The sequence below is a fragment of the Thunnus maccoyii genome, chromosome 8 (genome assembly GCF_910596095.1).
Source record: "Thunnus maccoyii chromosome 8, fThuMac1.1, whole genome shotgun sequence".
Lineage (NCBI taxonomy): Eukaryota > Metazoa > Chordata > Actinopteri > Scombriformes > Scombridae > Thunnus > Thunnus maccoyii.
Genome location: NC_056540.1, coordinates 8,239,149 through 8,255,302, shown reverse-complemented (window position 1 = coordinate 8,255,302; position 16,154 = coordinate 8,239,149). Strand labels below are relative to the sequence as shown.

At 41.1% G+C, this 16,154-nt stretch overlaps 2 protein-coding genes across 2 annotated transcripts; one reads left to right on the top strand and one right to left on the bottom strand.

Moving 5' to 3' along the window:
• Positions 1–318: 318 nt before the first annotated feature.
• Positions 319–8,818, top strand: syvn1 (synovial apoptosis inhibitor 1, synoviolin). The gene is made up of 16 exons (XM_042418324.1): positions 319–521; positions 2,539–2,690; positions 2,782–2,874; positions 3,010–3,162; positions 3,439–3,487; positions 3,777–3,880; positions 4,687–4,813; positions 4,947–5,046; positions 5,240–5,305; positions 5,751–5,867; positions 5,998–6,158; positions 6,441–6,587; positions 6,684–6,833; positions 7,256–7,439; positions 7,590–7,705; positions 7,890–8,818. The coding sequence occupies exons 2-16, from the start codon at positions 2,559–2,561 to the stop codon at positions 8,084–8,086; spliced, it is 1,896 nt and encodes a 631-aa protein (XP_042274258.1). The 5' UTR covers positions 319–521; positions 2,539–2,558; the 3' UTR covers positions 8,087–8,818.
• Positions 8,659–15,864, bottom strand: gpr137 (G protein-coupled receptor 137). The gene is made up of 8 exons (XM_042418325.1): positions 15,783–15,864; positions 13,838–14,298; positions 13,514–13,563; positions 13,119–13,359; positions 12,793–12,942; positions 12,167–12,292; positions 11,482–11,594; positions 8,659–11,338 (listed from the first exon to the last, which is right to left on the bottom strand). The coding sequence occupies exons 2-8, from the start codon at positions 14,216–14,218 to the stop codon at positions 11,242–11,244; spliced, it is 1,158 nt and encodes a 385-aa protein (XP_042274259.1). The 5' UTR covers positions 14,219–14,298; positions 15,783–15,864; the 3' UTR covers positions 8,659–11,241.
• Positions 15,865–16,154: the final 290 nt, after the last annotated feature.

The following is a 16,154-nucleotide window of genomic DNA, read 5'->3' as shown; positions in this document are numbered from 1 at the left end:
ATTTGCGCGTCTTATTGTGTATAAGTTGTATAGATCTAAGCAGCATTAGAATCAGCCTGACTGCTTCCTATTGGTCCACGTTGGTGTTTACCGTAAACATCGTAAAATGTGGGCAACAAATACAATACATCAACACACACTTACAAATACAACACAGAAAATTGCTCTGTAAAAATTAAATATTTAGTAATGATGCGTATATCTTAATAAAAGTAACCCTCTGACTGTTTTTTTTACACCAAACCAAATGACAGGTAAAACAGATAACATGTCACATGATGCGTGAAATTGCTCTTGCGTAAAAATTACCTTAAGAGCCGGAAGTGATGTGGCTCCCCACATAGCAAGCCAAAGATAAACACGTAGCCAGACGAGCAGGGGCGAGGATAAGAAGATATCTCAGAAAGTGCTGCTTTAAACGGCCCAAATGGAGTAGCTGGTAAGAATACAAAGATTTTAGCACGCAAGGAAACACCCGTGAAATCAACCAAGGAGCGAGTCTTCCAGCGGACATCGAGTCGGTAAGTTGACAGCTGTAACGATAGCTAACACAAGCTAACACAAGCTAACTAACCTAATTAGCTACCTGTTTTAATGCAGGGAGGTCGTCCCTGGACTATATATTTTAGTTATTTAGTAATGTGTTGCTAGCTTATATTTGCAGTGCTGGCTTCGTGGAAAGCTGTCACGGTTAGTTGCTTATCTTGAACTTAATTTGAACAGATTAGCTTTAAGGTTAGCGAGCTAAGGGAGCTAAAAGAGCTGCATCTTCACCAGGGAAGCAAGTGTTGGTATTTACTCAGATTTAAACGTTAGATAATTTATTATATTGCTTAGGAGGCAATGATGGGGTAGCTGCAGTAGTAGGGTTGCACTTTACTGCTTAGCATCTATGCAGGAGGGAAGTAAAGTCAAGCAAGAAACAGTCACATCTTGAACATTTTAGGTACATTGATGCGTTGTAACAAGATTATATTGCTCATTGTATATAGATACATTTTATTTCAATGTGTGTTGCCTAACAAACGATAGATAGCCATATGCATTGAAATGTAATAGTGTATCAGCTGTAGCATTTCATACATGAGTACAACATTATATCTTGCCTTGAAAACAAGGCCACAGACCCATTCAAAGGTGCTGATCAGTATGTCATTCATAAAAGCTCAAACTCAACACTTCGGATCACCTGGCAGCTTGACGGCTCAGTGTTTTTTTTCTCACCAGATCTTACTCAAACAGTCCCAAAGGCTTTCTGTTAGCAAACCAGTGTGCAGTTGACACTGGAGAACAAGTGTGGATAATGTATAACCCTGGAGGAAATCTTCACTCTCTTATTTATCTGAAACACAAGTTAACCTTAAACATGTTGATTCCCACCAGTGATGCTGTCCCGCTCACCGCCAGTATCACTTTGTTTAGACCTATGATTGTAGTGCCTCCACGTGGGCCAATCAGAGTCTTGAAAATGCTGCTTTGCACTTGAGAGATTACCACAAGTCAAATCAAAATGACATCAGTCTGTGTTGTCTGAGACATGGGACATTATAAATAGACTAAATGTAAATCTAATCTAAATGTAGAGCTGATGAGTGTAATCTTTGAAAGTGCCAAATGAGATTGGTGAGATGCTTCATTTCCCTAAAATCCAACATTTAGTGTCTGAAACATCTTCTGATTAAGTAAAATATGAAGAGACCTATCATTTGTCTTCACCTGGATTTTATTCTGAGGGACAAATGGCACAATATAAAGGATTGTTCTAATAATTAATATTTAACCATTTTAGTTTCTAGTTTATTGTGCTAATGTGTGCAAAAAGACCTGTAGCTGCTTCTTATTTATTAAAAAAAAATGAAATGCTGGTAATTTACATCTGTATATCTGTAAATAATTTTGTACTTGTATAATCTTGAGTGTTGCTGTTTGTCCTGGTTGGATGCCTTTATCACAGTTCACACATAACCTACCATTCAGAACAGAGCAACACGGACAGCAAGATAAAGAAACTTTCAGCCGTTGCGCTGCGGCTGAAACCTATTTTTCAGTTCCTTAAAGGATGGACTTTCTACTCTTTTCACCCAAATCTGAGGGAGACACAAGTGCTGTCATGCCTGCAGCAAACAGACACTCCTCATTGAAAAACAAGTAAAACAAACATAGAGGCTCAGATACAACAGATCAGCGTTACTGCATCCTAATGCTCCTGAAATCCCAAACTATCTTATAATTTAATGCTTCATGGTTGTAGGAAGGGAGGTGGACGGTTTGGTGATTTCCCTGGCTGTTGGTGAGCTCAGTGTGGTATTTTCCTGCCATGGAAAAGCTTGTATATGTTGGTAGATAAATTAAAAATATAAACCTGTTTGACTGCACATGTCTAAATGATACATAGTAGAGAGATGTCTGACCAAAATGATCACATTCCAACAAAGTGTTACCCTTTTATTTGCATGTTGTTCTGCTTGATTTGTCAGCTTTCACACTCCACAACCTGTTGTTCTTTTTCCCCCTCTATCATCTGTTTCCTCTCCACAGTATCTGTAGCTGAGTCCAAGATGGTGCGAGCAGCCTTGGTGACCGCCACCAGTCTGGCACTGACTGGAGCCGTGGTGGCACACGCTTACTTCCTCAAACACCAGTTCTACCCGACTGTGGTCTACCTCACCAAGAGCAGCCCCAGCATGGCGGTAAACATCAAAGCTTTAGTTTGGTTTAAATGATTGTACCAATATTAAAATCTTCCAACTTTCAAATCTGCTTTTCCAATTCTGCTTTCAGGTGTTGTACATTCAAGCCTTTGTGTTGGTGTTTCTGCTGGGAAAGTTCATGAGGAAGGTCTTTTTTGGACAGTTAAGGGCTGCAGAAATGGAGGTATTTTCCATTTTTATTTTTCACATTGTAACACTTAATATTCGATGCATGGCCTCAGCTGTAAATGACAACAGTGTATCTGATCAGCCTTTTGTCATATGTGTGCATTAACACGTCACCTGCCTCTACCATCAGCACCTCATCGAGCGCTCCTGGTACGCGGTGACCGAGACGTGCCTGGCATTCACTGTGTTCAGGGATGATTTCTCCCCCCGCTTCGTCGCCCTCTTCACTCTTCTGCTCTTCCTTAAGTGCTTCCATTGGCTGGCTGAGGATCGGGTGGACTTTGTGAGTGATGACGCATTATCCTTTCTCCACTGTATCCGTGTACAGGATGTTGTTTAAAGGTAGAGAGGGAACTTTGGACAAAGGATGAGACAGATGGCGTGTGACTAAAGGTTGCAGAGTTGAACGTTGTTATTAGACATTTTGCAACCGATAATTCCAGTTTTAAATCGGGTATAAAGATCCTGTAACGGTGTTGTAGGGTTGTGTAGTGCTTGAATACACTTATGTGATTGTCCATGCTTCTGTTTACATGTTAACAATGTTTATTTCTGTCAGATGGAACGAAGTCCAAACATATCCTGGATTTTTCACTTCAGAGTATTATGTAAGTGCACGCTATCAGCCAAGACACAAATCATTCTTACCACAATTCTGCGTTGGCATTTTTTTCTTTATCTTTCACTTCTCTTGGTCTCCCTCATCTCTCTTCTACTTCTCTTTCTTATCCATTGATTGTATCTTTTTGAAAGTAAGTCTTTTGGTTAAATGAAACTGTATGCAAATCATAGTCTGTGCTTATGGGGCCAGGTGCTCCACACTTAAATGGAGCCCCATAACAGACTAAAAGACTACTAAAAGACTAATTCAGCCTTTTCTTTCCTTACTTCCTCCAGCTCTCATGGCTCTGCTGGGTGTCTTGGACTTTCTGTTCGTCAACCATGCCTGTCACAGCATCATTACCAGAGGAGCCTCAGTCCAGCTTGTTTTTGGATTTGAGGTTTGTCATACCCAATTAAAGCTGAATATGAGCAGGGTGTTTTAACTGTAAACAAAAGGCTTATTTGACACGTCTGTGGTCATTTCAACAGTCTAATTTCTGTTTGTTGTCATTCTTTTATAGTCATTTTTGCTGTATTGTAGTTTGAAATGTTTGTTGTTTGGCCAAGACTAATTGGCCGTCAGTATCAGTTAATGTCTGTCGTGTTTTGATGTTTTTGTTGTGATTATTATGATAAGGTGTCAGTGGGATGTCGTACTACATCAGGAATAAACTAAAGAGGACAACTGTAAAAAGGGAGGGATTTTTCTTCTTAGGGTTGAGCACATTTTTTTATACCACACTTGATTCCTTTTAATTCACAATTAAGTACATTTTTGTGTAAAATGTCAAGAAACACATTAATCAGTTCCACTCCCGTTTTCCTTTCATGGGTTCCAAATTTCTTTTTCTTTTCCAGCCTTTGATAAGAGTTGTTAACATTTTATAGTTCACAGGTGAATATTCACTTAACTGAGGCCACAAGAATAATAAACTGACCAATGAAACATCAATCTGACTATCATTCACATTAAAATTTTCAAGACCGCAGAAATAACAAACCTGCCTTAAATCTACATCCATTATAGAGATAAAAGACAAATTAGGAGATGATTAAGTGGGTGTTTAACAGTAGAACAGCGCTGTCTACCTAAATAATTGGTGAACTATTTTGCATCCCCAGACTGCTTCACCTATTTCATACTTTTTTTTTTTAATGTCCCTACATGGTCTCACTTTCTAATCCTCTTGATATACCGCTTCAGTACGCCATCCTGCTGACCATGGTGCTGACAACCTTCATCAAGTACGTCCTGCACACTATTGACCTGCAGAGTGAAAACCCCTGGGACAACAAGGCTGTCTACATGCTCTATACTGAGCTCTTCACAGGTACTGTAGTCAGCTCCAGCTGAACATGTGGAAAGAGGAAATACTTCTTTTTCCTGCTGTTTTCCTCAAGACGACCATGTGTACAACATGTGTGTGTAGCATATTCAAACAATGAGTGTTGTTTTTATTCCAGGTTTCATCAAAGTGCTCCTGTACATTGCTTTTATGACGATCATGATAAAGGTCCACACCTTCCCCTTGTTTGCTATCCGCCCCATGTATCTGGCTATGAGGTGAGCATGTTGAGTTAACATGTTACTCTACTTTCTGTCAAGGTCTAAATAGTCTTACAACTTATGGAATAGCAGTTTGGGTATTTAGTTTCATATTTCAAGCTATATTTCAGTACTTGATAAGTTTTACACAAAGATTGAATTCATATATAAGGTTTGTTTTGAGTGTTGTATTGCTTGTCTTTCCTCTCAGGCAGTTTAAGAAAGCTGTAACAGATGCTATAATGTCTCGAAGAGCCATCCGCAACATGAATACACTGTGAGTAATTTTAACAATTTCCTGATTCCTGATTTTGTATTTGTAAAGATTTGACATCACATTCTATATTCACTCATTCATTTCATTCATTTATATCTAGATTCATATCTCTAGATTTATAGATTATATGCAAACTGATGCCATTTTCGAATTTGTTGTTGTTGGGAATTGAAGTAACTTTAACAAGTCTTTATTCTGGTTAATAAGAAAACATTTGTCTGACATAAACTAACATATCTGAGGTGTTAAGCTGTGTGCAAACATTTAGTTTAGTTAGTTTTTACTGTCTGTAAGCTGAGAATAAACTAGTGCTGTGCTAGTCTTTATTCAGGGATGTTGGCAGGCAGATAATACATGTATAGTAAAACAAGCCTGAATAAAAGCTTAGCTGGTAAGTTCTCTGGCTGGAGTCGCTGTTTATTTGTTGTGTCAATGTTGTGCTCAGATACCCCGATGCTACTCCTGAAGATCTGCAGGCCTCTGACAACGTCTGCATCATCTGTCGGGAGGAAATGGTCACAGGAGCCAAGAAACTACCTTGTAATCACATTTTCCACTCCAGGTAAACAAACAGTGCATTACGTCATTAGTTGCTCTATTTCAAATCTACAAAGGTGACTTGTGATTGTGGTGTGTTTGAAATGCTCTTTAGTGTCTCAGCTAATGTTGCGTTGCCCTCCACCTCCCGACAGTTGCTTGCGCTCCTGGTTCCAGAGGCAGCAGACCTGTCCCACCTGTCGCATGGACGTCCTCCGGGCGTCTAATAATAACAATCAGACTCCAGCCCCAGCACAGGCTCCGCCCCCTGCTCCAGCAGCCCCCGCCAACGCTCCAGCAGCCCCGCCTGCCAACGGTGAGAGTCAAAACCAGTCAAAACCAGTGCACATGTTCATGTTCCTGCTTCTGTCAGCACCACATGAAGACACTTAAATTAAAAGCAAAGAGGAAAATTTTCAGTCATTATGAACTAATCCAGAAATCTTTCATACGATCAAAAAAATAAAATGAAGTTAGTCTGCTTTTTCTTGCTTTCTTGCATGTATTAATTCATGTTTTGAAGCGCCTGCTGGTAAATGCATAGTTTGAACCGTTTCCAGTGTTGGTAAGGATCTGTTTTGCTCTGTCTCCTGTCCAGTGGCTCCAGGCATGTTACCTGGCTTTCCTCCTGGTATTTTCCCCTTCTGGGGTCCCTTTCCCGCAGTGCCTCCTCCTGCTGCAGCAGTCGCAGCTCCTGGTGCTACTGACGCTCCACAAAGCAGCACAGAGGCTACACAGGCAGCTGGTAAAGATACCTCTCACTATTCTGCTGCCAGCTGTGTCGTCTGCACTCTGGAAGTGTATCCAGGTAGTCAAAATGTTGTGTGTTTCTTCCCATCAGGTACCAGCCAGCCCACCTCGTCTACTGCAGACACCGCTGCTGCAGCAGCTGCTGCTCCAGGGTCAACAATCCCAGGATTCCCCTTCTCCTTCCCCCCTCCTCCCTTCCCCACTGCACCATGGCTGCCCATGCCGCCACCTCCTCCCTTTGGTAAGCACTAGTGGTATTTCTGTTCACACTAAATTTTAATTCACAATTGTCTCTTGAGAAAAGATGACCTTTTACAATTCACCACACATTCTTATCTTAGCAGCTATAAGTATAAAAACAATAATAAAGCGAAGTTATCATCCAGTCAACCTCCTCCATCCTGCCTAAGAGTAAATGAATAAAATAAAATAACACAAGCAAGATTTCCAACTCCATTGCTTTACTCTTAATAGCTTGTTATACATAAATTCCTCATCCTCATTCTCTACTGAGTATGTAATGTCTCATTCTTGTCACCTAGTCTATACAAGAGTGACAAGGCTCAGCAAGCATTTACACAAACCCATTTGTTGAGTCAACATGTCAGCCGAGTTTATTTTATCTGGACCGGTCAGTGTGAACTCCTCTCTCCTCTCCTTCAGTGTCATCGATGCCTCCTCCTCCTCCGTCTCTGTCCCGTCTGTCAGAGGAGGAGCTGAGGGAGCTGGAGGCAGAGGGCCGACGGGGCCTCGAGGCCAGACTCCAGTGTCTCCAAAACATCCACACCCTGCTGGACGCCGCCATGCTCAACATCCACCACTACCTCAGCACCGTCGCCACACTCACGTAACTGAACCTTCTCTAAGACCCCCACACTGTTGCACTATTATCAAATGTTTTCTATGACATAAGCCTTTTCATATATATTTTTCCCTCCATAAATTGTCACGTTCAGTTGAATACTCTTTTGTCTCTCTGCTGCTGTTTTCTCCACAGTCCTCCGCGGGCTGAGGGCGGCGCTGGAGAAGCCAGCGGGACGACCCACTCTGCTTCATCCCCCTCAGCTGATAGTAGCACAGAGAGTCCCAGACAGGAGAAGGACTCTACCAGCTGTAAGTAACTGTCGAGTCACATGAACTGAAACACGTGAAATGAAATTTTCTCACCCAAAAACAGACAATTTCAGTCCTATTTATGTACAAATGTTTAAAATGATGTAAACATGTCAAACAGAAAGCCAAATTAAAACACATTTATTTGTCTTAACTAACCAAGACGATCATTTTTTGTTTCCAGCTGATCAAGTGAGTGAAGCTACAGTCTCTCAGCCTGCCGACTCGACTTCCGCCGGCTCGGACAATGACAGAAAAGAAACGATGGAGGAGGGAGCGGAGGACGAGGACGGAGAGCCGAACGCCGCTGAGCTGAGGCGTCGTCGCCTTCGTAAGCTAGAGACATCGTCGTCGTCGTCGTCACCCCCTCCTGACAATTGATCCATGACTCGGACATATCGCTCTGGACCAACAGGAACTGTGGACATGGATCATCTGTTGCTTTGGTTCGTCGTTGCCTCTCTTATTTGTGGCTCTTGCCTTCCACAGGCTCAGGTTTCTGACTGCGTCCAGTTGGACTCTGGTTGCCGGGAGACGCGGTGGTCTTTACAGCTTATCTGGACTGTTTCTGTGTCAGAAAGCAATAGCACAACTTTTTTTTTCTCCCACTGCTTATTCCCCCCCACCCTACCCCCCCACAGAATGACTACTGCAATAAGTGTACTGCAGATGTTTGTAAGTTGAATCAGGTGGAAGAGGAAGTCTCGTTTCATTTATCTGGTCAGCGTGAGAGAAAGAGAGAGAGAGACGTGTCTGGGTTTATGTTTGGTAGTTTTACTGTCGTTGAGGTCCTTGCCTGCACTGTGATTTTTGTTTAATTCAGCTGTCTCCAGTATAAAGGTGGTCACACTCGCTACATCAACGTTGTTACACAGCACACGGATCACTGTCCGACCCGGTGAATTCAAATCGAGGGAGGTTGATCAACTACTTTTGGCTTTCGCTTCATTTTGTTTTTCTTTACCATTCATCTTCTGTTTCTTTGTTTCTCAACATGTTGCCACTGCAGATGTTGTAACATACTGATTTATTTGAATGTGTACATACTGTATAAAGAGTTTTAATAGGATGATCTGTACATAATGCAGAATAAACCGTTTGACTGAAAAGGCAGTGGAACAACAAAGATAATGGTTTGTATGTTTAACAAAACCGATGCCACAAACACTTTCCTGACACCAATTTCACGCTGTTCTGCTGATCAGTTGGTGGAGGAAACACACCAACAAAGGCAGTGAAAAGGAAGCTGTTTAGCAAGCAAACATGGATGAAAACAGTGAAAGATTTTTAATATTTTCAAAATCTGCTTTGCAAATGCTTTGCATGGAAAGAAATGCACTCAACACATTTTAGACCTCAGGGATACACACCATGAGTTTCAGTGAGAAACACTGAATGTTAACAAAAATTTTGTTAACAGGAAAACTCCACAGAGCAGCTTTTAAGTTGTTCTGTTGCCAGGAAAACTAAGAAACTATCCAAGTCAGCAGCCAGACTCTAAATCCAACATGACTGGATAGTGCTCAGATTTTGTTGTAGCGGACTTTTTATGACTTTGACCTAATTAAATGGTGGTTTCCAACCTGCAGGCAGGCAGGAGTATCATGAATCGTAGTGGTCACTAGATTATAAGGGGAAAGAAAGACAAAGTAACAAATCTGTTACTAAATCATGTTTATTTTTCCTCTTTTTGTCATTGTAAGTTTTTATTCATTTTAACATTTTTACTGTGTACAACATTCACAAGTACACATTTATATTATATAATTTTACCTCTTTAGTCCTCTAAAAGTCTTTCACATAAAACAATCTGAGAGGGTAAAGTCCCTCATTGGTTGAACTGCTCACAGCTCAGGTTCACACTGAGGCCTCAACCTGTGATGAAGGTTCACAAGTCGACACTCACGAGCCAAAAAGTTGGAAACCACTGCCTAACAGCAGGATGTAGTTAACACCTATTTGACCCCGTGAACAAGTTACAGCAACAGATCAAATCGTACAATGTGCAGTACAGTGGAATGCAAACATCTGGACACCCCTGGACAAACTGTGTTTTGTTGAATTCCTGTGAGAAGAGTTATCAAAAGCCCTACAGAGAACAAATCTTCAAACTCTTGTAAAATTACAACCAAGCACCAAATTACACGCTTCTTTCCAGGAAATTTACCAGGAATTTTTAGGAAAAGAGTAAACAGATTTTAAAAAATTTGCATAGAAGTTCATACAATAACATAAAAAACAAAAATAAAAGCAGACATGATGTTCACCAACGTATTACCTATCTGTCTGTTGATTGGACACGCAGGTATAACTTTAATCTGGTTGACTGGAAGGTTGTAAAAATATAATCCGAACCACTCTGGCATGCTTTGGAAAACATTTGGCTCTAATGAAGTAAACATGGTTTGTGGTAAACGTGTAAAAACAGTTGTAGTGTTTTAACTGTAGTTTAACATTGAAAATCAACAAAACATTCAAATTATCCAGGGTTGCTGTATCGAGTTCTACAACCGCAGCAGCTTGTTTGATCCATACGTCTTCTGCTTAGCAACAGGCTGAACAAGCTCATTTTTGTTTTTATAGGTTTGCTCTTTACACAGTAAATGTCAGTCACGCGGTAAAGTCAAACCCACAGGTTAGTGACTCACTATGAGGAAGCCTCATTCCAATAAAGACATAAAGCAGAAAAACATTTGATTTTTAGCTACAGTTAAGCGCAGAACCGTAATTATAAAATAAATTAAACTTCCATCAAAATATAATTACACAGGAAGGGAGTAATAAGAATCAAAATCAACTCGGAAAAAATTAAAATGAAACAAATGGGATGTACAAATCAAAAGAATAGACACTGGTCCAAAAGAAAACTTACAACAAAAAAAAACATTGCAGCAATGCGAATACCTACAGCGACTGATGGATCTGTGATTAGACTAAAGAGAAGCTGCTGGAATTATTTATTAGAGATGTTCAAACATTTTAGGAACTATCCTGTTCTGTAAATACCAAATGTCACTTGATCATTTGGATTTGAGTGTTTTCTATACACTTGTAACAGTGTAAGAAAAGTTACCCTCCTTGGATGTGGATGTTTGTTACCAGGGGTTATCACATGCTGCGAGCTTATCAACTTATTTATTCAATAAGGAATGCTAATGAAGCTAAATGTGCCGTTTTAAGGAATAATAAGAGGTATTATCTTGTTTATCCACATTCTTGGGACAATAACTATTTTTGAATCTCAGCTTAACCTTTATAAGGAGATCACTGAGCACAATATTTGGCCATTCATATCTGGCAGGGATTGTCCCGCCGAGTTTGTTCCCTTTGAGCTACAAAACGTCAGCTCATTTTATTTTAAATATAGTATTCTCTCTTTGAAAACTAGAAGGTGCATATCTGCTGTTTGGTGAGGATTTCCTGAGGTTTTCAGTGCAAACAACTGCTCGCAGATGGAGGTGCCATACTACTGGCTGGTTGCTGTGTTTAGTTTGTCCTTGAGATCATCAAGGACGTCGCGAGCTTGATTGCTTGGGTCAGTTCTGGGGGGTGGAGTAGAAAGAGTGGTGCTGGTGGCTCTGGTCTGGAGGATTGCTGGCGAACAGGAGAGGAGCGGTCTCTGATCCGTACCAGCTGAAACAGAGCGAGAACAAGAGGAAGCGACAGATGACAGCTGTACCTTCTGGTGATGATTTGATTTTAAGACATACATGTTGCAGACACCGAGCAACAAAGGGAGATCAAATGTGTGTCTGAGGTGTTGGCTGTGACAGTACCTCGAGGGTGGGTGTGAACCACGTGCCCAGGGAACAGGTACATCCTCATCCCCGGCTTGAGGGTCATCAAAGAAATATGGATGAGGTAGGGCCCTGTTGTTGATGCTGCTGACCTGCAGGGATCAGAGACAACATGGAATCTGTGCCGATCATTCATTTCTAAATAGGGTTTCTACAGACCTTTTTAATACAACATAGAATGCAATTATATACCCTTTTTCACAGTCATACCAATCAAAGGATGACAGAACACCAGTAGGGACAACATGGGTACAACTTCCCAGCTGTATATGAAAATAATGCTTAATATGATGAATTCATTAACGTGACCTGGGCCCAGATAAGTGGCAGAAAAAATGGATGGCTGGAAAAACCAATTACAAAATATTTAATGAATTTGATTTAATTGAAGTTTTTGCTAAAATCAACACTTGCTTATTGTGAATTGATGAGCTTCCTAACTACTGTAGCTAGCAGTGGTGACAATGTTTGCTACATGACTGATGGTGACTCAAACTCCACAAAGCAGAATTAAACAGCACAATCCTACGTCGCACCAGTCTCAATTGTAGTTTATAGATGTAGAACATCTCCCGAGAGACCGCGACAACGTACAAAACAAGGTTAGAACTGCTCTATTTAGTTGACATTCACTCCAGCGCCTGTCTGACAGTCTCTTGAGTACCTCCTGGGTAGGCTGGCGAACTCTTAAGATGAGGATGAGCAGACTGGTTGGTAGCAGCTCCCATATGAAGAGGATGGCACCGAAGGCCAAGTAGCCCCTGTCGCCCAGTTCATTACGCAGGTCAGCCTGTAAACAAACAAACAAAAAGGGGTTATCGAGTAGGTTATTGGTATTTTCACTGGTCACTGCTAGTAATACTTGTACCCAAGAACAACTCATAATTAGCATTACAACCACCAACTTGAACAGTTCTTTAAATGTGGTTTAACTAATCCAGGCTTGAATAACAGTTCGCTTGTACTTTGAGAGAAAGGCAACATGAGTAGAGAGTCAAAACCACAATCAGCACTCATATCATTGGCTGACTAAATTTGGATTGGTGAAAGTGTGAAAATGAAATTCTAATAATTACACCAACATATAATGATTTCTCAATAACCTGCAACTTCTAAAATTATGATTATATCCACAATTAGTATCAGAAATGGGCTTCACTCAAACCGTTACAGACACATTTTAAACCAGCTCAGAAGAACAAAAAATACAGACTTCTGTCAAAACATTCTACTCTGGATAACTTGGTTACCCACAGATGAAGAATGGGGCCCAAAACACTGGATGATTACCTGGTCAGATACGTTGTACCAGTCGAAGTCGAACGACTCCACGTGGTAGTTCTGGGACAGCATGAGGACGGTCAGGTTGTAGCAGGCTCGGCTGGCATATAAAAAGATAACTGCTGCTCCGAGCGCTGCTGTGCGGCACACTGTGGTCCCCTGCTCAGGTACAAAGAACACTGTTAGCCTGGACTGTCATAAGGAAGTACTGAGGATGGTAACAAGTGTCTGAGCTATGATTTCTCTGTTGATCTGACACTGAAATGCTTATTGCTGCATTTTAATATTTTAAAATCATTGCATCATCAGGACATATTCATGTCACATTAGCTCACCTTGCTGATCAGGTAAGGGCTGGTGGAGCGAGAGTGTCGTGTCAGGAGCAACAGCACGGCGGCCAGTAAGATTGCATCCAGGATGAAGAGCAAGTCGTTGACTAGAACTCGAAACAAGACCAGATCCCAGGTTCGCTCCCCCAAACTCCCGCCGCCGCCTCGGTCCCCGAGAGCTGCGCAAACCACGTTGACGCAGAGGAAGATGGCACTCAACACACCGTACATGCACCGTGCCCGCCAGCTTAGGAACACATGCAAGCCAGAGTGATGAATGGATTAGCAATAATACGTTATATGTAAGAGGTATCAAGGTACAAATAAGGGAAACATTATTCCACACTACACATTACAATTCCATATAATTGCACTGAAGTTTGATACAGTGTGAAACTTACAGTCCTCTGTCCACTTCTGAGCTGTAAGTCTCTCTCACTTTGAGTAACACCTGTGATACAAGAGACAAATAAACAACAGAACATTAAAAATGAAAGTGAAAGGAACAGTGCGTCCTTAGATAAGTGTTTGATATTGATTTCAACCCTTCCAGCTTTCTGTTTGGCAGCCAGCTATGAAGAGGAATTCCCCTGCTCACAGACTAAGACCAGGATTTCCTGTCAGCTGATTATGATACGCATTGATTTTGTCATTGGTTGTGTCAGATAAATACTTTTTAGAATTATTCTGTCTGTCCTCCTCTTTTCCCTTTTAAGCAATCTTACCTGAGTAAAATACAGGTTAATAAGGCTGAGAGTGAAGAACTGCAGACAGACGGGGAAGCAGTAGAGCAGCCAGTAGACTACCACAGGTAGGTGGTTGGCTTCCAGAGCATTACGGAAGTAAAAGGAGAAAAGGGTGGTGCGGAGGGCAGCCCACAGCAGGCAGAGGAACAAAAACACGCTCTGGTAGCTCCATCGTTTGTGTTTGTAGAGGTAGAGAAGCCAGAGCTGGGTGTACACCACCAGGAATAGTCCAGCATACAGAGTGGTGTAGAGGATAGTGAAGCCAAGCTGGACAGTGGGGGCAACAGCCGGATGCAGGGGGACCAGGGGTGACAGGGTGGAGGAGTTGGGAGGAGGGGAAGCGGTGACTGGAGCTTCCATCGGGGTGCTGACAAGACTAACTGTCCATCATCACAGAGAAACAGCCTGACCTTCTCCTTGGAAAGGTTTACATAAGAGACCTGAGGGCAGAGACAGATAAACAAGTCAGTAGGTCATGAACAGAACCTGCTGAGCTGGAGCTGGGCTTTATGGGGAAAATAACACAACAACTAGAGCTGAAATCATTAGTTTAGTGCTGTAACAATTAAATGATTGATAGAAAATCAATCACAAGCTATTTTGATAATCAATTAATCATTCATGAAATAAACATGGCATATAACAGTCACTGGTTGCAGCTTCTCAGATGTGAGGATTTGCAGATTTTCTCTATTTTACATATTTAAAAATTGAATATATTTGGGCTTTGGATTGTTCAGCAGACAAAACAAGATATTTGCAGAAGTCACCAGGGGAAACTGTGACAGGCATTCATTACTGTTTTCTGAGCTCTAAGATTAGCCATTCAGCAGGAAATTAATCACCAACAATTTTGATAACAGATCAGAATAAGTCATCTATTATTTTAAGCATAAATACCAAAAATGAACTGTTTTGAGCTTCTCAAATGTAAATATTTGCTATTGTTCTAGTTGTCTATGATAGTAAACTGAATATCTTTAGGTTTTGGACTATCAAGACATCAACTCAGGCTTTGAGTAATAGCGATGGGTTTTTTCTCTATTTTCTGACATTTTATAGACCAAACAACTGATAATCTGCAGATTGCAGAAATGCATAATAATAAAGATGAACATTAACTGCAGCCCTAAAAACAACCTTAGGTATCATCCTCTTGTGTTTTAATTGCTTCTGAGATCACCAGGAGTCATTGTAAAAACACTGTTGTGTCACAAATCATAAATATCAAAATCAGGCGACATGGTCAAAAATATCTGATTTTGCCAATATTGCCCAACTCAGCAATAACTAGAGGACCTTCCTCCAGTATCACATGAAGCTGTCAGGCTATTTTTTGAAGGGAAGTCAAATTAAAACTGTCATTCTCAATGTACTCCTGAGTATTTAAGAGAATATGCAGAAGAAATGCGAGTCTGGAAGTAGTTTACCGTTAATGACAATGTAACTACAATATCACCTTATTAATAACAAAGTCAGATGATACACATACATTGCCCAGCTGTGTTTACATAGATTTAAAGTAAACAATCACATTATGGTGGTTAGCTTATAGGACTGGATACAACAATTCAATACAACAGCACACACATTTTCAGTCATTCACAGCACAAAAATAACATTTTAAACTTCATTAACATATTGTTCGACGGACTATTTTATTGTATTATTTTAACTGTAGCTACAGGCGTTTGTTTTGGTATTCTTAGCGGCCTTTTAAGCTTCTGACGATTAGCCTGGATGTCTTCACTGCGCTCTTTGGAACATAAACAGCCGGTGTTGCGTTCAAGCTAATTTACAACAGCTAACATTAAGCTAGCCGTTACCAACTCTGTTAATTAACCTGAACGTCAATTATTTCTTACTGTCCCAAGAAACCTCTGACGTTGAAGCTGTCAGTGATTATTTGACGATAATAACAGACCTTCTTTTAGGTGGACAACAAGCTTCGGGATACGCAGCAGACGACTGTATAATCCGTGTGTTTCCGTGTGTGTGACCTAACGTCTGCAAGGCGGAGCTACTGATTTGATTCCAACCGCCAATCAGAAATGACAGGAAATCGCGGTTTCTTCAATTTGTTGTTTACTTATCCTGAGACGCAAGGCGCTTTTATAAACAGATTAAACACGCAGTTTGAATGCAGGTTAATGGAAGAGGTGTTTTGATAACTCTAGCAGCTGTTCAATGCGAGTTTTGTTGGCCACAGCAGTAGCGTTAGCCGTTTGCCCCAGTAGACACACTTCAGCATTGCAGACGCTCCGGGTCGTCCGTTAATCTCGCGTCACGAAGCTGC